The 21,874-nt window shown below is 40.6% G+C and overlaps 1 protein-coding gene across 13 annotated transcripts in view; it reads right to left on the minus strand.

Annotated features, from left to right (window-relative positions):
• ERC2 (ELKS/RAB6-interacting/CAST family member 2) overlaps positions 1-21,874 on the minus strand; it is a 510,602-nt gene that overhangs the window by 244,585 nt on the left and 244,143 nt on the right. For all 13 annotated transcript variants that reach the window (XM_083489222.1, XM_083489221.1, XM_083489224.1 and 10 more), the window contains one exon: positions 10,526-10,661. In XM_083489222.1, the coding sequence (XP_083345348.1) occupies positions 10,526-10,661 (136 nt within the window). The remainder of the gene's footprint in view (positions 1-10,525; positions 10,662-21,874) is intronic.

The raw sequence follows: 21,874 nt of genomic DNA on the forward strand, positions 1-21,874 counted from the left end.
TTAGCCGCTTTGAGACTCCTTAAGGGGAGTGAAAGGGGGGATATCAAGTCCAAACTCTTCTTAGAATCATAGAATCATAGAACTGTAGAGTTGGAAGGGACCCCCAAGGATCATCTAGTCCAACCCCCTGAAATGCAGGAATATGCAGCTGGTCCATACAGGGATTGAACCTGCAACCTTGGTGTTCTCAGCACCATGGTCTAACCAACTGAGCTATCCAGGCCTGAGCTTCGCTTCTTCTTCTTGAATCCTGCTTACGGGTTTCCCACAGGCATCTGGTTTCCCACTGTGAGAACAGGATGCTGGACTAAAAGGGTCATTGGCCTGATCTTGTCCTTATGTGACACAAGGGAGAAGTACATTTAGAGAAGAGCCTGCATCCGTTCAAACGATGGTCACTTTCCTACCAACAGCACAGGAAATTTCTCTCCCATTGACATCAAAAGATGGGGGGATCACTATCCCAATACCAATATACAACCCACAGCATCATCACAACAGAGCATACAACATGTTACAACTCAGCACCAATAAAGGCACATCGCAAACAGAATATGAACCCTACACAGCAGCACAATAACCCAAATGTCAAGATGCACAGGATAGGGCTATCTCTCTCTAGTCTCTCGCCATACACTCAGAGCTGGCAAACAGGAATTCTCATGAAGGGAATTGAAGAGAAATAGCACTTTGCACAGAAAAGAAGCCCTCTGCACAAAACATCCCTGCAGGAATGGCTCACCTGGTGGGTCAAGCCACATCAAAAGCTTCCTGACAGCAGTGTTGCTGCTGCTTTTGAGAAGGGGGGTGGGCAAAGTGAGGTCAGGGCTGTGCAAACACACTGTCAAAGCCCATCCTTGCTGCCACCTCGCTCCTCCCCTTTCCTAGAATGGGGTTGAACCAGGGACCTACAACATGTAATATGTAAACTGTTCCACCCAGCTAGAATCCCTCTTAGAGCCGCTGGGCAGGAGGCCTCATGATTTCATTTAATTGGACAAGACTATATAAACGAGGAGAAGAAAGCTGGGAAGGACTGTAGCTCAGTATTAGGTGCTTGCTATGCATGCAGAATGCTCCAGGTTCAATCCCCACCATCTCCAGATAAGGGAGTCGCTCCAGCCCCTTGATCACTTTTTGAGCTATATCTTTTCTCCGGTGAGGTGGTCAAACCTGTACATAAAGTTCCAAGTGTGGCTGCATCATAGATTTGTAACATTGCGTTATAATACTGGCAGTTTAATTTTTAATCCCTTTCTTACTGATCCTAAACATGTAATCTGATTATTATTTTTTACAGCTGTGGTACATAGGTCAACATCTTCATCAAATTATCCACTATGGCCCCAGGGTCTCATTTCTGGTCAGTCACTTCCACTTCAAACCCCTTTAGCACATATATGTGAGATGAGGGAGAAACATTACCCCAGTTGCATCACTTTATACTTGCTTACACTGAATTGCATTTGCCATTCTGCTGTCCATTTACTTAGTTTGGGGAGATCCCTTGGAGCTCTATACTATCCCATGAACAATTTGGTGTCATTTGTAAACTTGTCAACCATAACAGAGATTGTGTTAACCTTATTGTTTAATCCTGCACTGAACAGCCACCGAACAAAAACTGCTAATTTTCCATCTTACACATTGTATCCTAAAATTATAACTACTCTGTGTTCCCAAGGAGAACAAGATCGCTTTCATATTTGTGGTTTATTTCAGTATCTCCAGCATTCCTTTCTCCTGCCATCCTAGGCAATACCAGGAAACTTATCTACTAGCTCAAGGCTGCTACTGTAGATCTTTCTCCGGAGACAAAACAAAGAGAGCCTCAGCCAGTGATACAGAAGGCATCTGTCAGCATCTGCTCATTAGTGAAGTGCTTTATTGTCTAGTGTAATAAAAGTGGGTCTTATAAAACATTCTGGGTGGGGTTTGCTTAATGAACCCCGTCAGTGGCGGCCTGGCACAAGGGCTTCTACTTGTGTAATGGGGCTCCCCCCGGTCTCTTCCTCCCGCATCCCCCCAAATTGGTTCTGTAGTAGGGGGGAGGTCAGGAGAACCCTCTTAACCTTGGAGGGGGGATTCCATGTGGTAAGCTGATATGCTATGTTTCAAATGTTTCCTTTTAGACCTTTGCTGCCACCTACATAACCGTGATTTTGAGGTATACGTTTTATTAGCTGTAGCTATGCTGGAAGTATTAAAACAAGTATCTGCCTGAGCTTTCCCTGTAATGTTTTAAATCACAAGCTGTGCTAAGGTGCAAGTACTGACAATTATCTCTGTCACATTTGCTGTCATCATCAATTGCGTATGAAAGCATGACTCCACTCTGTAAAAGCCCTGCTAGGACAAAATGATCTTGCCGAGTCAGACTCCTTGTCTACATAGCCTAGTACCATCTACCCTGATTAACACTGGCTTTCCAAGGGCTCGGCCCAAATGCCTTCCTAGACCTGCTAACTGAGTCAGGGGACGGAGCTGGCGGGATTATCTATGCAAAATCTGCTGCTACGCCATTGAGTTATGTGATCCATTGGGTCATAAAAATATTTTATGGGTTATGCATCACCAGTAGTTTTGCTGACAAAATTTGACCTAGTCCTGTGAGGGTGGAATACATGTACCAGCAGGGTGTAGGGTCAAAACACATACAAACATACAGATGCAGCATGATTAATTATGGGCTGGATGAACTCTGTAATATGGGGGGGCGGGCAGAATACCACTTGTGTTTAGGGAGGGAGGGAAGGAAGAGGGAGAGAGAGAAAAATACTTACTTGGCCCAGTAGCAGCCAGCTAATGTTAAACTACATCTACAAGAAGAGAAAGGGAGAGCTGGAAAGGAGACACCGTCCCCTCAATAGTGGAGCTTTCTGAATTTTTATAGTTGGCTAAGTTGACAGCAGCTGTTAGATTCCAATCAAACCAGAAACGAAGGAAAGAATGGGAATGTGTGGAAGAATACATGGCAAAACACAGTTCTAAAATCAAATTATTGATATGTATGGACTGAAGTTCATAAAGTTAAAGTTATATTATGGGGAAATGGACAATGAGGAATACATAAAGTATATCTACAGTGGTACCTCGGGTTAAGTACTTAATTCGTTCCGGAGGTCCGTTCTTAACCTGAAACTGTTCTTAACCTGAAACACCACTTTAGCTAATGGGGCCTTCTGCTGCCGCCATGCCGCCGGAGCACGATTTCTGTTCTCATCCTGAAGCAAAGTTCTTAACCGAGGTACTATTTCTGGGTTAGCAGAGTACCACTGTACTAACTGTCAGGGGACTGCCATCGGAACAGGGGAGGGAGTCAGGGGGGCTGTTGGAATACAGAGAGCCTCCGAAGCTCCTGAGAAGTAGTTCCTCTTCCAGTGGTGGGAAAGCCACACTTCCAGTAGAGAAGAGAGGGAAGGGGGCAGCCAAGTGAGGAAAGGGCTCAAGGATGCTGCTGAGAGCCCCAGCGCCTCACCTAGCCAGGCTGGGCAGGAGGGACGCATGCCCCTTCCATCACCCAGCTTGCACAGAGGGGTCAAACACAAAGAGGGGAGGCAGAGGCTTGGGGTACCAAAGTTCTTATGCTGGGGGAGAAGCCGGAAGGGGCCACTCCTGAATTCTGCAAGTGACTGAGAAGGACGTGAACTTGTTGATCTGCACTGTAAATAGTTTGCACAATAAAACCTGTAAAAGACAGGTCAGAGTCCTGCCTGGTTACTCACGAGCAATCACCAACAGCATCAGACACTAACAAGTAGGTACATATAGATTGTATAATGGATAACGTGGAATGTATGATAAAATGAATAACGATATGTGTAATTGAATGTAATGCTGTAAAATAAAAACATAAATAAACATTCAGAAAGGGAGAGCTGCTCTGCTGTGGGAGCTGCCCAACAGGCAATGGCAGATTGCTTTTTAAAACATACCCTGTAGTCTCCCTGGAATGGCTGAGCCTCATGGGGCCATGCAAAAGATTCAAGACGAAGGAGCTGAGATAAAACACATTAACAAGCACACTATATCTAACGATAATAAGATCATTTATAAAGCAATGTGTTAGTGGATAACCATTTGCCAGCTTACAAGCATAGAATATTTGGTTGGGAGCTAGATGGACTGTGATTTTCCCTTACATCTATTTTAATGATTTGATACAGCATTAAAAGGTCAGAGCTTACCTCACTTCTTAGAAGAATAAAACTGCAATATATTAATGGAAGTATAAGAGGCCTGGATCCCTCCGAGGGTACCATTTTAGACTACAAGAGAGTGAATCATATTTATGAGGAAGTGACAAAAATCACAGTAAGTTTTAAAATGTCTATTCTGCTAGTCTCTGTCAAAATAATTATGCTTTTTGGGATTTTGATGAGGACTTGAAAGGAATGATTAGTTCTAATGAGATGAGATTAATTGATGGCAATATTCAGTTTGTTTCATTATTTGAGTTATAGATTTTGGTTGCTTTAAAAAGTCTTTGGAATTTTCTTTGAAAAAATAATTTTAATCTCATACTTTTATATGGTTCAGTTTGCTAATTTTATTACAATTAACATGATGCTAGCTGTTTTGGAAAAAGACTGGCAAAATATGATGTACAGATGGAAATATATATCTCATCATACATAGAGTTTGCAAAAGAGAAAAACAAAACTCCTACAAGAAATCCTTTCCATTAAAATGTACAACTTTACTGAAAACTGTGAAATTTGCAATTTTGAAATTAATCCATGAAAACCATAGAAGCTGGCTGTAAACTCTGTAAACAGTAAACCTTAGCATATAAAATACATTTATCTAGAATGGACTGAGATCCACTTCTTTATAAGACACAAGTGATTGATTGCTATTTTTAAGAGTGCTAAATTTCTGTCTAAATTATTGCCTTTGACACTGATTATTATTTATATAATCTTGGGTGTTTAAATTTATAACTAGTAAGATATTAGACAAGCTATAAATCAAACCGAACAGTAGAGAAATGAACTTCTTTTAGCTTTTTACATTAGGCTGTGATGTGCTGAAATGCTAACATCTTATTATAAGATTATTATATGAGGTTATTGATGTAGAGTTGACATGCGACTTGATTTGCAGATGCCCTGCTCACTAACCTTTTGCAACTATATCTCAGTGTAAACCTGTGGTAATTATTGCTGGATAGGGAGAGTTGGTTTAACTGAACTACTTCTTTTGATGCATGTTGAATGTGATTGCCCCCTAGAGATTACAAGAGTCCCACATGTGTGAGTTATTACATAAACATTGAGGGGAGGGGAGGGAAGAAAGGTGTATCTTACGAAAAATTCCTGTGGGTTTTGTTGCAGGTTTTTCCTAAGAACCGTAATTCTTACAGTGTCTATTCATACACATGTTTAAAAATATCCAGCCTAGCATTTAAAGAAAAGATAGAGAGGTATAATTCCTAAATGGAGGCAGTGCCGGATTTACGTATAAGCTAAACAAGGTGTAGCTTAGGGCCCCACTCTCTTGGGGGCCCCAAAATAATTTAAAGGGGGAAAAGTCCTGGATGTACATTTCCAAAATATAAGATAAAAACCAAATAAAATAAAACCTACATACAGCAACAGTGTTTTGTGTTGTGTAGGCTCCTATTTGTTATGTGTAAATGGCTTTAGATACCTATTAGGTCCATAAATTACCATATAGCATATGTTCAACACAAAAAACAGTGACAATTTGTTGTTGACAAAGGACAGCTGGACCTATAAAGGGCCCCATTACCTTCAGTAGCTTAAGGCCTCATCAAACCTAAATCTGGCCCTGAATGGAGGTCAGTGCTGCTTAGCAAATTGTGTAGACGTATTTTCCTCAATGGTTAGGAATCATAAAATGTAAAATGCCATAGCTCTTTCTTAACATAGCCTGCGTATCCTTGAGTGTGCCTTTTCCACAATCTCTCTAGTTATGCAGAGCACTCTTTGGAAGGATGGGGGAATCTTCATGATATTGTTGGGCTACAGCTCCCTTGTGCGGAGTGATGGGGCTGGGGCTGATGGGAGTTGTAGTCCAACTAGGAATATGAAACAACAGAAACAACAAACAGTATTATTGATGATCGCTCTCTGTCTCCAAAACTCTCTTTCTCCTGGCTCGCCAACACTTGAGCATTTGTAGAGACACTCCAGCAAAGGAGTTGAGCTTCAGACCCTACATCTTTATTTTTAGAAGTCAGTTGTGCTCTGCAGCGATGGGACACAGGAGCTGTCCATGGTCCAGTAGATCCTGTTTCTGGCCAAGAAACTATCCCTGCTCATTTCCTGAAGCTGCTCCCCAGCAGTCTGCTTCATGACTGTTCTACTGACTCTTGGCCACTTCCATATTGCCTCCTGGAACTTGCGTGATCTAAACAGTCATGACAAAAAACCCGACTTGCTGGAAGAGTTTGGGCACTTGTGAAATAGCTTCTACTCTGAAATATCACAATGGAGGTTGTTTAAAGAATGCCTGTAAACTGTCCAATTTTGCTATAGGTTGTTGTTGGTGTTTTCTCCAGAAACGAATGAACTGTTTTTCAACAGACATGCAAATTATAAGCATAGGCCCCGGAGGACATAATTTTAACAAATATATAAATCAAACAGTGCACAAAATGCCCCCTTCACCACCAGAAGCCTTGCAATGGCAGGTTATGGATGTTGGAGAATTCTGATGGGAACAGAAATGAGTGTGGAAATTGCAGCTGTCCATATATTCACTCGTAATCAGGACCAGAATTACATGACCAGATTATATCAGGAATAATCTTTCATAAGATTCTAGCCATGTGGTGCTCAGCACTGAGATTGGAAATAATCCTTTGCCTGTTCTTTGATAGTCAATTATCAAATTCATTATGAAAACTTTCAAAGAGCAGGCAGCATTTACATAGACTTTGATATCAAAAGGTGGCAACAGAGGCTTTCCCCTGATCTTACTATTGTGTTCCCACAGCACTAAGATCAGACATAAGTTTCTGTCTGCTTTTTAAATGCCAGGAGGCAGAAAAAGCTTTTTCCTGCTCTGTCCACAGCATTAATATGGGAGATACATTTTTGCTGCTGCCTTTTACCATCAAAGAGCAAGTAGGCTTATCTTTGATCTGAGGAGCAGATTGCTGAAAACATGAATACCACCAGCAAAAAATAATTTAAATATATTAGTAGCAGGAGGTTGGTTTCCATGCCTGAATTCATACAAAAGAATTTCAACTTTTGAAGATTCAATCACATCTGAACCGTTCAAATCTAAATATGACTCAAATCCCAAAATATGCCACTGATACACAAACCTCATCAACTTACGTTCCTGGAGTAAATTCTCAGTACTGTAGTTCACTCTTCCTCTGAAATCACTGAAATCTGTCACTTCCATAAAATATTGGCAGAGGTTCATTGCTAATGGACTGTATCCCAAGCTTAATGGAACCTCTGCTGGCCAGCTAATGACCACCCATAGTAAAAATCATAAATTAATATTCAACTCAGATAGCCTCACATATGTAGGTTATCCAATTTAGCAGTCTTAAAACAAACTAGTTCTTACTGTCTAAGTTTGCAATTATGCTAATAAGTTTTTAAATCTTTTGCTAAATCAGTTTGCTTTTCTAAATAAAACTTCAGAGCAATAAAACTTGAGAACAGAATGCAATAAGAATGAATATGTTAAGGCTAATTCATACGTTATTCTTGTTCTTATTCTTACAAAGAAAATATATAAAGCTACACTTAAATGCTTAACCACATGGAGATGACTAACATTAGAATGCATCTACTGGCAAAAAGAGAGAGAGAGAGAGAGAGAGAGAGAGAGGTCTCACTGAAGTGTGTGAAATTAATAACACACTATACATTTTGCTGAAAGGTGAACATTTTTGAGGTTGAACTTATTAGTTACACTTCCTATCCTGGCAAAATCCATCTATAATTAGAGAAGCAGAAAAATGGCAAGAGAAGGTACCCATGAACAAATCTCCAAAACTCACATAGTTGCATGATATTCTCTGCTGGCTGCTCTTTGTTTTTTTGTTTCACGCCTTTTGCTTTGTAAAGATACTAATGTTTAATACACTGAGCACACATAACCACTTGAAAAGAAGAAACCTTATTATCCCCAGGAAACCTACCAATTGAAAATGGACACACGTAAGATAAAATTCTGTTTTTAGGCAATGAATTAAAAAGAAAACAAGCATAAAATATTGGCTCTTACATTTCTTCATATATTAGTTCATTAATTTCACAGACTCAAGAAAAGGCGATGGGGGGTAAGAGAGAGAGACAGAGAGAAGACAAGCCAAAAATGACAACTCTTGTCTTTTTTTGATTCAAAATGAGGTTGCTTTTCCAAAAAGAGTTTGCTAAAGACTAGGAAAATGTTTCAGATTTAAGAGATTTATACCGAGTGCTGTTGTGTGATCTCTGTAATACTAAATCTAATGTTTATTGGTAGTGATAAATCAGAGTTGCACATAATACTTTAAATACTAGAGCACACATTTTATAAGGAGTATTCACATCTCAACGACTCCACATGACAGCTTTCCACTGCCATCACTATAACATGACTAAAGGCCTGTTTGGATGTTCATACTCAAACATTCTCCATTGTGTGAGGGAAAGGCCAAGCCTTCTCTCACTTCTCCTGCCAGACCCATCCCACACTGTTCACACGTTGGTGGCCTGGAACAGGGAGCCTGCTTTATGTGCCTGGCCTCCCAATGGGATGTACAGCCCTGATAATGCAAGGTTCTACAGAAGTATGTTGCCAATAGTCAAGCATTGGCTGAGAGCCTCGGGGACTAAGAAGGTGGCATTTTACCTGTGGATGGGCACCGGTGCCACTTTTGAATGGGAGCACCACTCAGTTCCCATCTGCTGTTACTGACCGCCATCTCAATTTACCCAAAATGCAATGCTCTAGACTAAATCTATAGCTTTCAAAGATTTATAGGCTCAGCAGAACTTTATACAATAAAATTTTTATTCAACATAGCAACAAGATGGCAAGACCACAGTTATTCCCCTTTCTGTGACAGAATGGCCCTGTTAAAGCTTGCCACTTCTACTCATTAACTTCTGTTAATTGTGAGGTGAATACAGACTTATGAGTGTAGGTGAAGCTTTTTGCATACTGCTCCCTCAAATCTTATTTGCACAGGAAGGAAAACTGAAGAGGCAGGAAGAATGAAAGGGACACATCCTCACCAGAGCTTCTTCTTAGTCTGAGCAATTCATCTTACGAGTAAACACTCTGCTTACACTCCTGCTCCCCTTTCCTGCCTCCTGTCTTGGATTGTGACCTCTCTCTGACTTTTAAATATAATCCTATTTCTGGCTCATCTCTTTGCTCCTCAGCAACTCAAACTTCTGCCTTGTTCTAACTAGCTTCCTGACTCCTGATCTGCCTTCTCTGGAACTTAAACTTGCCTGTTTCAAACTGTGTCTTCATCGTCCTCCCATCTCTGCAGAACACCCATGCCGAGCTAAGGCCTGAATGAATGCTCACTTAATGACAGGTGCATGTCTTTTCTCTCCCTCACATGACAACCTGCACTGGGAAAAACCTCCTCATTTACACAACCTATAAAGGTACAAGGGCACTGCCCTCATTTCCACCTGGCCATTCTTTGGTATCATGCAGCTGTTACAGCAGTATGAAGTAAATTAATTAGACTGATAGAAACAGATGAAGGATCTGTCCTTTATTTTGCACAACAGCTGCAACTGAGGGACGAATTCACAGGCACAGCTTGTTCTCCTGAGCAGATAAAACTAGGTAACAAAAGATGCAGAGGCAAAACAGGTGATCAGCAGCCTCACATATTTTATATATACGTAGCTGAATTGCACAACACTGAAGTGTAGGTAAGGAGGCCATACTGAGGGAGGGAGTTTCTTCATCTCTTCTGCCTTTTCTCTCCCCCACCATGTTTCGTTGGTCCCCACATGTAAAATTCCTTTTGCCCCTTTTCTTTTGTATTCAGATTAAAATAATACTTTCAGTTCTTATGGAAGGTCCCTTGGAAAATATGAATGCAGCACAGAAGGACAGCCAGAATATGCAAGCGGCCTATAGCAGTTAGTTTTGCTATCTACTAAAAATGCTATAGCAGCATTTTTTGATATACAATGGAATACAACTATATTCACCTAAACAAAATCAAATTTCATTTTTTCTTTTCATCATTTCTAACCAGTAGATTTGCCTCAAGTAATTATATAAGGTAACATTCACCACTGAGTAAGTCATACCCCAAATAACAACAACCACCTTCTACAAATATCCAGACTGCACTAGTCATTATAAGAAAGGTTTCCCTGATTTACACCATAATGTGCTTCTTCGCAACACGTCAATTGAATGTTGTCTTTCTGCACCACCTTTCCAGACCTTTGTCCATTAAGAAAAAGGACTGTCAGTATTCCATCAGAAATCAGGTTTGGAGCACATTTACTTGTTTATTTTTTTGCAACAGAACACTTCCAGAATATTTAGACAAATTAAAGCAACTCACCTGCAAATGCTGAGAGTTGTCTGTCATATTATCTTCACGTCTACGAACTTCTTCTAGCAACTGGGCATTCTTCTTCTTTTCCATTTGTTGATTGTGCTTCAGGTTTGCCACCTTCTTGTTTTGGTCCTTCATATGTCTAAGAATTGTATGCATAGGCCTGTTAATTCTAAAGGTCCAATTGACAGTTTTGCAGTGCAAATGTATAAATAATGGCACATGTCATTTGCATATTAGGTGCAGTTATCTAGCACATAAACTATACTGAACAGATGATAACTGAAACAATAAGCAGGTTGCACATAAAATGTCACTCTGGATGAAAACAAGCTTACAAGTATCTCTGTTTCTTTAAATTGATGCCTGCAGGGGTATGATATAAGATGGACACATGAGGTGATTTTTTAAAAACAAAAACGTGTCACTGTTTCTTTCAGTCAGGGGTGCTGTGAGACTGCTTGCACAGTGCCTTTCCCTCCCCTCCGTCCAAAAATCCAAAAACATCCTCATCTCTCTGCCTTCAGGGGCATTTCCCCCCTAAACAGACTCTGTGACATCTCATTACTGGAATAATGTTCTCAGGACTATGCTGCAAATCCAAACCAGCTTTTCTATTTGCCTTTGTGCTTTGGGTGAGCTGGACAACTGTGCTGTAGACTTGTTCTCAGAAGAATGAACTTGTTAATGAAATTTGCTGTTCCCTTTTAAAACCTCTTACTGATGTATTTCACAGACAAATTTCTCTTGCTAAATGAAAAAAGCAATTCTGAAGATAAATGCTAACATATTTAAAACAAACCAAATTCATGCCAAACATTACCAAAATAACACTGTTAATAGAATTAAATGTGTTGTTCCTTTGCAATTTTAAACTGTAAAACTTATATTCTTCAACAAAGAAAAGCAATTGTTTGAAGTTATACGGCCAGCCATTGTCATGAAAGTCTGAAAAACTAATCTTAGGACAGAGTTACTACCTGCTTGGGTTCTTAGATATTAATTTATTTGACTTTCTCATGATTCTGAGGAATTTCCTTCTTCTTATCTATCTAATAATAGTCATGTGCAAATTCCAAATGAGATCTACACACTAATCCTTTTTTGGCAAACTGAAAGGATATTTTCTAATGCCCATATGATCACTGGAAATTTTCCAGTATCTTCTGCACTAGACACTGTAATAAGAAAATACTTAAGTTGCAATGCACATTGAGCTGATGTAGCAACTGATCCATCTTCTCATAATCTCAAAATGGGACCTAGATACTTACCATTTGCACTTAAAACCTTTTCTATGAACATCCACTAAATAGGAGCTTTATTAAGTCTTAACATTGTTTTCATTGGAAAGCACTATCACATGGCAAAGTTTCACAGAACAGTCATCCAGGCACCAGTGTTATAAGAAAGCAAATGAGGAATCTACACTCTACCCTAAATTCTAGGGTAAAAGCTAGTAACAATTCAGATTATATAATTAAAACACAGTATCTGACCAGGAAACCAGTTACTACTCCATATCTACAATTATTTTTCAAGCTCTTAAAACGAGAGCTAGCAATTCATATTTTCTTACCATAGGAAAATTTGAATTAGAGTCTTCTTTATTCAGAAAAAAGAGTGTGACCAAAGGAAAGGCCACATATGGTAATATCATGATTAATTACTTTGTGTTTCCTCCTGTGCATTCATTTACATAATTTTTAAAATCTCTCCCCTTTGGCATTTCCAAGCCTTCCTCTTTACTGCAAGTGTCTCTAAATTATTATTATTAATAGTAATAAATTTTATTTATATCCCGCCCTCCCCAGCCGAAGCCGGGGTCAGGGCGGCTAACCACAATAAAATAATACAACATTCTAAAATCATTTCATTATAAAATTAATTCAAATCAAATTGATGGCAACCATTGGGTTAGAGTTCTGTGAAGATTGCCAAAGGAGGGAGTCAGGCTGTGCCCTGGCCAAAGGCCTGGTGGAACAGCTCTGTCTTGCAGGCCCTGCAGAAAGATGTCAAGTCCCGCAGGGCCCTAGTCTCTTGTGACAGAGCGTTCCACCAGATCGGAGCCACAGCTGAAAAAGCCCTGGCTCTAGTTGAGGACAGCCTAACCTCTCTGTATCCTGGGACCTTCAAGATGTTTTTGTTTGAAGACCGTAGGTTCCTCTGTTGGACATACCAGGAGAGGTGGTCCCATAGGTATGAGGGTCCTAGGCCGTATAGGGCTTTAAAGGTTAAAACCAGCACCTTAAACCTGATCCTGTACTCCACCGGGAGCCAGTGCAGCTGGTATAGCACCGGGTGAATATGATCTCGCAGCGAGGACCCCATAAGGAGTCTTGTCGCGGCATTCTGCACCCACTGGAGTTTCTGGGTGAGTCTCAAGGGCAGCCCCACATAGAGCGAGTTACAATAATCCAGTCTGGAGGTGACCGTCATGTGGATCACAGTGGCTAGGTCAGGGCGAGAGAGGTAAGGAGCCAACTGCTTAGCTTGGCGGAGATGAAAAAATGCCGCCTTTGTTATAGCTGCAATCTGCGCCTCCATGGAAAGGGAGGTGTTGAAGATTACACCCAAACTCTTAATGGACGTTGCTGGCACTAATTGTGCCCCCGCAAGAGATGGGAGCTGCCCCCCCATCCCATATCGCCCTGTCCCAGCCAGAGGACCTCTGTCTTCAAAGGATTTAACTTCAACCAGCTCCACGTAACCATCCAGCCACAGCTTCCAAACATCTGATCAGTGTGTCTGGGGCCGAATCCTAAACTTCAGTAAGGTGGTCATTTCATGTGGCCTTCAGATCATGCCCTGGGGCATAAGTAACCCAGTTTGGTAAGTAAGACCATATAATGAGTTGCAAATGCAGTGTGCACAGTTCCTGACCTTCAGTACAATGGTGTCCAATGCACAGATTGTCCCAGTTTAATCATCACCTCTTCACAAAATATCTAACTGTGAAGCACTCTGGGTTGCTGAATATTAGCTGAAGTGAGTAGTTGTAAGAATCTATTTCTGTCCTCAGCACACATTACAAAATACCAAGGTTTTTGTCAGCACCTGTTATTCTTTATTGCTGCAGCAGGCCCCACCATTGACCCTAAGGCCCCCTTGACTGGTGTTTCAGTCAGTACTGTTGTAGCACCATGTCCGAGGTGCTCTGGAGCACTGCAGGACATTTAAATAGCTGCTAAACACCATCATGGTGATCACTGTGGCAGCACGGCTCATGGGGGACACAGATATAGATGGAGGCTCACTAGAGATCTCAATGCCAAGGATCCCTTTGAACCTGGAGTTTGGCCCTGTAAACTACAGTAGAGATAAACACTTCAACATATACTAACATGGTCATAGCTTAAAAAGTGAAAATATGGACACAAAAGAATTTTTGAGCTATTTTTTAATGAAATTCGCCAAAATCTACACTTCTGACATGGGTTGTCATACGTCCAGATTTTCCTGGACATTTCAGCATTTTCCACCCAGATGCTGTTTGCAAGGGCCAAATACTGGCTATATTCAGGAATTCTGGACATATGTCAACCCTATGTATTTGCCTTCTAAAGGACTACCTGTTGTGTTTTAATCGTAGACAATATAACCAAGATAGCTAATTATTTGAGGAACATAGCAAATTCAATAACTCAATTTATGCCTATGAGGGAGCACTCAGAAGTCTACTTCATCATGAACACATATAAACTGATGGAAATATTTGCTAACATGGAAAATAAATGGATAACCATGCTCCCCAAGCTTAACTTAATTTCATAACTGTTCTTTCGTTAACATGCAGGCATTGTGCAGATCTTGCTTAATATTTATGCTGAACATGTTGCTAGCCCATTCAGCTTGATTAGCTATAATTTAGAATATTCCCTGATGTGTTTTCTTAATCAGAAGTGCAGCATGCTGTTTTAATAGAAATGGAAACTAGCATGATGCAAATGCTGTTCGGTAGGAAGGCCACCAGAAAGTACAATAGGCCTACATTTTTTAGGATACCCTGGACAGCAATTTGTTAAGCTATCAGAGAACTTGATATGGGTGAAGTAATGCTGTAAGAATGCTATGTTTTCACCAGGGGAGATTCAGAGTAGAAGGTGAGAACTTAACAGCTTCATACTTTTTAAAGAAAGCAGTATTTACTAAAATGGGAAGAGAACTAAGAAGCATAATAAGGCATCATTCTGGAGTACAGGACTGTGAACCAAAAGCAACAACTGTGCAGTGCAATTTCCCCATTCATTTCCTTTTCTGAAACCCTCAGCCCCAAAGTGACTGCTCTCTGAGCAAACTGTTAAGATTTAATGTATCCTGCTAGAATATTACTGGCATACAGCACTGTTGAAAAATGTTGTACTTCTGAGCTTCAGTGTGCTATGACAACAAGAATCTGGCTCATCTTCAGTAATTTTTAAGACACTCATTGAATCACAGATTTATGAAAGATGCAAAGTAGGTCAAGATAAAGGAAGGATGGTATTCATTAGCCAAAGTATATAAATAAGGATAAGAACTATAAAAAGATTAAATAGACAGACAAGTATAAACATGGAAAAGATAAAGCCAAATAAACCAATAAATTGGGAAGTAGAGAAGCTGTGTAGGCTCTTCGCCATGTGTTATGTTGGTATGGTTATTCTGTTAACACTAGGACAAATGGGTGGAATAACCTCATCTAAGCATCACTTACTGCTATAGTCTTAGGTCAGTGTCTACCATAAACCAAGGGGGGGGGGAGGCCTGAGTTTGCCAACATACTGAAAGCTTTTGTAGAAATGTAAAAGCACAAAAAAACAGCCAGTAAAACTTACTACCTTGCTGTTGTTAAAAGAAAACAATTATTCAAAGCTGGCTAGAAACTGGAGTTTTAAAAAAATAATAAACAAACACAGAGACACAGCCCTGACCAGAAGCTAGAATGAGGGTGGGGGTTTTCATTTTCATTACATGCTTAAATTATCATCATAAAAACACACTCGGATGTGCCCCAATCCACTCAGGCCTGCAGCCTAAATATTCACTTCTTTCAGAAATCCCTTTGTGATTCTAGCCCATGGGTAGGCAAACTAAGGCCCAGATCCAGCCCAATCGCCTTCTGAATCCGGCCCACTGGACAGTCCGGGAATCAGTGTGTTTTTACATGAGTAGAATGTGTGCTTTTATATAAAATGCATCTCTGGGTTATTTGTGGGGCATAGGAATTCGTTCATTATTATTTTTTTCAAAATATAGTCCGGCCCCCACAAGGTCTGAGGGACAGTGGACCGGCCCCCCGCTGAAAAAGTTTTCTGACCCCTGTTCTAGCCACTACATCTCCCTCCCCTCCCATTTTTTCTGCAACAGTCAGTATTCCACACTCATAAGCATGCTCAATCTACCCTGGGCTGTTCTGGGGGTTTCAAGACCTTGTGCTCTACATTCATTGACCTTGGCACTAAGAGGCATGGGCAATGTCCCCTGAATTAAAATACAAATGTTTTCTAAAAAGTATCCACATCCAATTTGGAATGATCAGAAGGTACTGTGAGGTACAACACAGACCCCTATACGCTTGGATAATGTTAATTTTCTCTTCATTTCCAGCTGCTTCGTTGTTTTGCATCTGATGTTAACAGAAATCCAAACCACTACATTAAGTTCCCAACTTTAATTAGGTACCTTACTATGCTTGCCGAAAGCTAAGTGATGTCAGCCAAAAATAAGTAGTATTTCATAGTCAAAGTAGCATTTATCCATCTTGAAAAGTTAAAAATTATTTGCTTTAAAAAAAACACCTCCCAAATGCAGATATGCAAGACTCCTACACAAGGAAGAAGCAGGATTTATAATAGCTCCCTAAAGAATACTTTGCTTCCAATACTTTTCATCACATTAAACATTATTATGGTGGGACCAAGAGCCAGTTACCAAAATCTAGAAGTATGCCAGAAATCTTTGCATCTCACTGCCAATTTCATAACAGAAATATGCAACATTGTGTTTGAGCTACATGATGGGTTTTACGTATTCTCTGGTCCACAGCAATTTACACAAAATAAATCAACAACAGAAAAGTGTATAAAAATATATTTTGCATGCAAATGAAGACTAAGTATTGGCTCCAACACTGTGCACGAGCAGGAGAGATTTCTACAGGTGGTGTGGTTCCTCTCTTTTCCCCTGCACAGCCTCAACATCTGTTCTAAAGGACCGAGAGACCCTATGGAACAAATTTTGGGGGTGCAAGAGGCCCTACAGGGGAGAGGAGAGAAGGTGAAGTCCTGTTGTGCTAGTGGAAGTCCACCTGTGCAACACTGGAGTAACCTAACAACTCTTGGCATTTTACAAAATGGAAACCAGAGTAAAGCAACCTCATTAAATATCTTTAATCACTTTAAGTCACTTTAATCACTTTAAGTAGATAAAAAAGCATACTATGGAAGGTGCATATTGCCTGCTTGGTTGGTTGGTTGGTTTGTACGTTTGTTTGTTTTACAATGTTTACAAATAGTGGTGTTGAGTTTCTTTTTTTTTTTTTAAAGGCAACACTTCCTGAATCTAAGATACATAATTATAGCTGGTGACAAGGGTTTGTATTTGGGTGGTTTTTTTTACTATGAGAGCTTCAGGTCTTCCTTGTAGTCCACAGACAAATCCATAACACCCTACAGTAACAAAACTGCAGGTTTTCACTCACAACATACATTTCATATAATATCATACAGAAGGATTGAAGAATTCAATTAGCTACTTCTCCTTGCTAATATTCTTAATGATATCCGAATTTGATATGGAACAGAGCGAAAAAGAAAACTACAATCAGCACTGATGCAATTACCATCGGCAACTCTCATCTCTGAAAAGCTGATCATGGTTGTGTGAAAGCGTACAATGCTAGATTAGGAATGTAAGGTATGAGCAACTGCATGGGTGTACCAGGAGGCATCCAATGGAGATGATGCTGCACTAATGGGGGACTTTGATTACCCTCAGATAGATGGGGTAAGTGCATGATCTAGATATGACTAAGATGTAAAAATTCTAGATAACCTCAATGCCCTGGAACCAACCAAAGGGAAAGGGACACACGCCTTAATCTTAAATGGTGCCCAGAACCTAGTGCAAGATATAAGTGTTAATGCAAGTCATCTAGAAAGGATGTAAAAAAGAATTAGAGGAGCACATCGCTGAAACAAAATTCTTTAAACATGTTACAAAAAGGGAAACTGCACTGGACATTCAGAGATGAAAAATTAACTGGTTCAGGCCACTGGTTCATCTTGTCCAACAACCATGTCACTCTATCAGCCTCATGTTAACACCATCTTTCTCTCTCTTTTTTGAAATCAATGGGAGCTTCAGTGTACGCCCTGACGAAAAGGATGCTGTGGCCAGCCAGAGTCACTCTGTTATTGATCCCTGGGGCTTCCGATAACTGAACTGCCCAGCCGAACAACAAAATGGCACCTGATGTCTGGCTATCCCAGGTCCAGTCCTACACTAAAGTTCCCATTGAATTTTGGCCAAATGTTTATTATTCACAACAACTGCAGGCTGGCAACATATCAATACTTGCCAGGCTACACAGGAGAGGAATTTTCTGGAACTGGAACTCAGATACTTAGAAAGTTAGGATGGAAGCAGATATTATGAAAAACGAAAAACACAGTGCTGCTGCTGCTGAATAATCCTTTGACTCTTGCCATGGGGGTTAATAATGAAATGAAAATGTTTCTATAACTCCACCCACTCTGCCAGACTTGGAAACAGAAGGCAGCACCTTTGAGAAGCTGCTCACATCACAGCACCCCAGCAGGGTCACCACTGGTAACTGTCCTAGGCCCTCCATAAACAAAGTCTAACCTAGCCCAGACAGCCACCATTTTTGTTTTCAAGAATGCTCTGCAAGATGACACAACTTTGGGACATTGTTGGCAGGGGAATGGCTGCCAACAGAAATGGCTTCATTAGATCTCCTCTCAACTGTCATGTTACATGGGGCCAGTCATTCCATCAGACTGCACTGCCTCAACGGGAGAAAGAGAAAGAGAGCTCACTCCATCAGCTCTGCTGGAGGCCAAGCTCCATCAGACACCTCATGCCTCTAAACTGTGCCAGCTGGTCAATTTAGGAACAACTGCATAGAAACTGGTGTCTTGAGTTTTGATTTTCCTCTTCCCTCCTTGTCCCTTTTTCCTTGTGCGCTGTGTGTGAGTTTTAGATTGTAACCCTGTGGCTAGGGAGTGTATTCTTTTGATTTCATTTTTGACTGTGTATCTGAAGAAGTGTGCATGCACACGAAAGCTCATACCAAGAACTAACTTAGCTGGTCTTTAAGGTGCTACTGGAAGGAATTTTTTTATTTTGATTTCATGTAAGCCTCTCTGGGAGTCTTTCTGGCAGGGCACAAATGATGTAAATGAATGAATGAAACAATTTTAAAATTGGAATGTTAAGTGAATGGCTATACAGTGGTACCTCGGGTTAAGAACTTAATTCATTCTGGAGGTCTGTTCTTAACCTGAAACTGTTCTTAACCTGAAGCACCACTTTTGCTAATGAGGCCTCCCACTGCTGCCGCCGTGAAACTGGAGCACGGTTTCTGTTCTCATCCTGAAGCAAAGTTCTTAACCCAAGGTACTATTTCTGGGTTAGCAGAATTTGTAACCTGAAGCGTCTGTAACTTGAAGCATCTGTAACCTGAGGTACCACTGTAATATAAAGTAGTCTGGGTATGAGTTCTGGGAGAAGAGACAAATGTTATAAAAGCCTGAAATTTATATGGAAGTTCAACCAGCGTTTGAACTGACCAGGTCACTGTCCTACTTGGCCACTGTAAAAATTTACTTGACTGCTGAAACAGCATGCAGAAAGGAGCCCTGTGATGCCCAGAGCTACAATTAAGAGGCTTATTCTTGACTCTTACAAAGCTTTTATTTTTAATTTTGAGTTTAGAATTCTTATCTGCTTATCAGATCTAGTTTTATGGAATATATGACAGCAAAAGCTTGTTACTCATAGAGCAACAAGACTGAAACCTGTAATCAGCCATCTGCATCGTGTCCTTTATTCCATTTTATAGCACTATAAATTTTGTCTAAGCCTGAAACATGCAAAAAAACTCAAGATTGTCTGCTTTTAAGAGGAAGTGACTCAAAAGGACCCACCAGAAACAACACTTGCACATGCAATTCTTTTAGGTTAACTTCATGTTTTATTTCAAAATGCATGCAACAACATTTCAACAGCTTTTTTGTTGCCCTATTAAGATAATGAGTCTTTGTCAAGCATTTTCTTCTTTTTATAAAAAGGTAAAATAATACAAGGTGATGGGAATAACACTCCTCTGTTTTGGCTAGCTTCCTCCCCTATTTCATAAGTCAAGTGGGTAGAAAATCTCCTTTATCCCTAAAGTCACTGTGGAGAAATCATAGGGGTATATCCAACAAAGTAATCCCATTGATGAAATGGGATTGTGCAACTTCCCCTCTCTCTTCTTTCACTGTGTGCCCCACAGATCAGTTCTAAGAAATCATACTTGTTGATCTGAGTAGGTACAGAAGAAAGAAGCTGAAATCTACATTCTCTTAATTTTTCTATTTTGGATTATATCCCAATTTTAGTCCTGCTCAAAAAGTAACCTTTTAAAATTAGTGGTCATAAATGACTTGGGCCCCTTATTTATAATGAGTCTAATCTAGGGTACATACCCTCCAACATTTCTCTGATGAAAACAGGGACATCCCATTCCATAATGATAATTTTACAATTTATACTGCACACATCTTACTGGGTTGCCCCAGTCACTCTGTGCAGTTTCCAACATATATAAAAACATAATAAAACAATAAACATTGGGGGGAGGGGAATCCTTCCCTATACAGGTTTGCGTTCAGACGGCTCAGGGGTCAGATAACTCCATTTGTTGTTGTTGTTTAGTCGTTTAGTCGTGTCCAACTCTTCATGACCCCATGGACCAGAGCACGCCAGGCACTCCTGTCTTCCACTGCCTCCCGCAGTTTGCTCAAACTCATGCTGGTAGCCTCAAGAACACTGTCCAACCATCTTGTCCTCTGTCGTCCCCTTCTCCTTGTGCCCTCCATCTTTCCCAACATCAAGGTCTTTTCCAGGGAGTCTTCTCTTCTCATGAGGTGGCCAAAGTATTGGAGCCTCAGCTTCACGATCTGTCCTTCCAGTGAGCACTCAGGGCTGATTTCATTAAGAGTGGATAGGTTTGATCTTCTTGCAGTCCATGGGACTCTTAAGAGTCTCCTCCAGCACCATAATGCAAAAGCATCAATTCTTCGGCGATCAGCCTTCTTTATGGTCCAGCTCATCACTACTGGGAAAACCATAGCTTTAACTATATGGACCTTTCTCGGCAAGGTGATGTCTACCCTCCAACATTTCTCAAATGAAAATAGGAACGCCCTAAGAAAAAAATGAGACATTCCAGGATCAAAACAGAAACCAGGATGGTTTCTCTAAATCAGGGACATCCCTGGAAAATAGGGACACTTGGAGGGTCTGGGGGTAACATTTAGTTGAATGCAACAATTTGTCTTTAGAATTCATTTTCTAAGCTGCTGTTGCTTCCAGTCTGGTGGTAATGGAGAATGCAGAATCAAGAAAAGTAAAGGATACTGGTTCTGCACCTGATAGTCCATCTGGTTCTTTGTTGTTACATATTCTTGGTCCAGTCTGAAACTGAGAACCTGGACTAAGAATATGTGCCTTATAGACAGATGGAACTGTCAGCACCTTCAGGAATTTATGGAATCAATTCCAAATGGGTTCACATACTATGAATCATTTTGGGTGGGATGGTAACTTGGAGACATGTAGGAGGAGTCCAGCTAGGGATTACAGCACAAGATCAAGTATTTGTCCTGCCTATTTATACTAATAAGAATGCAGGAATCTGCCTTACACCCCAGTATTGTCTACACTGACTGGCAGCGGCTTTCGGGGGGGGGAGGGTTAGACAGGAATCTTTCACAGCCTTTGTCAAGTTTGGAACTGAGACCTTTTGTACGGCAAGCAAGTTCTCTGCTGCTGAGCTATGGCCCTTTATTTATAAGATTTGTTCTAAACCCAGAGCTGTCTTATAAATATACTCTGATGTTTTGAAATGCACTCAATTGTTTTCAGTCATTAGCCTTTTCTTTTGCCTATAGAAAAGAGGTGAGTACCAAACCCTGAAACCAAAGTTTATTAACCTCTTCTTAACATGTAGTTATCTCCCACTTGGACTACTGCAATGCGCTCTACGTGGGGCTACCTTGGAAGGTGACCCGGAAACTGCAATTAATCCAGAATGCGGCAGCTAGAGTGGGAGTGGCCGCCGGGACCACATAACACCAGTCCTGA

This window comes from Podarcis liolepis (genome assembly GCF_965112155.1).
Source record: "Podarcis liolepis genome assembly, chromosome: 2".
Taxonomy (NCBI): domain Eukaryota; kingdom Metazoa; phylum Chordata; class Lepidosauria; order Squamata; family Lacertidae; genus Podarcis; species Podarcis liolepis.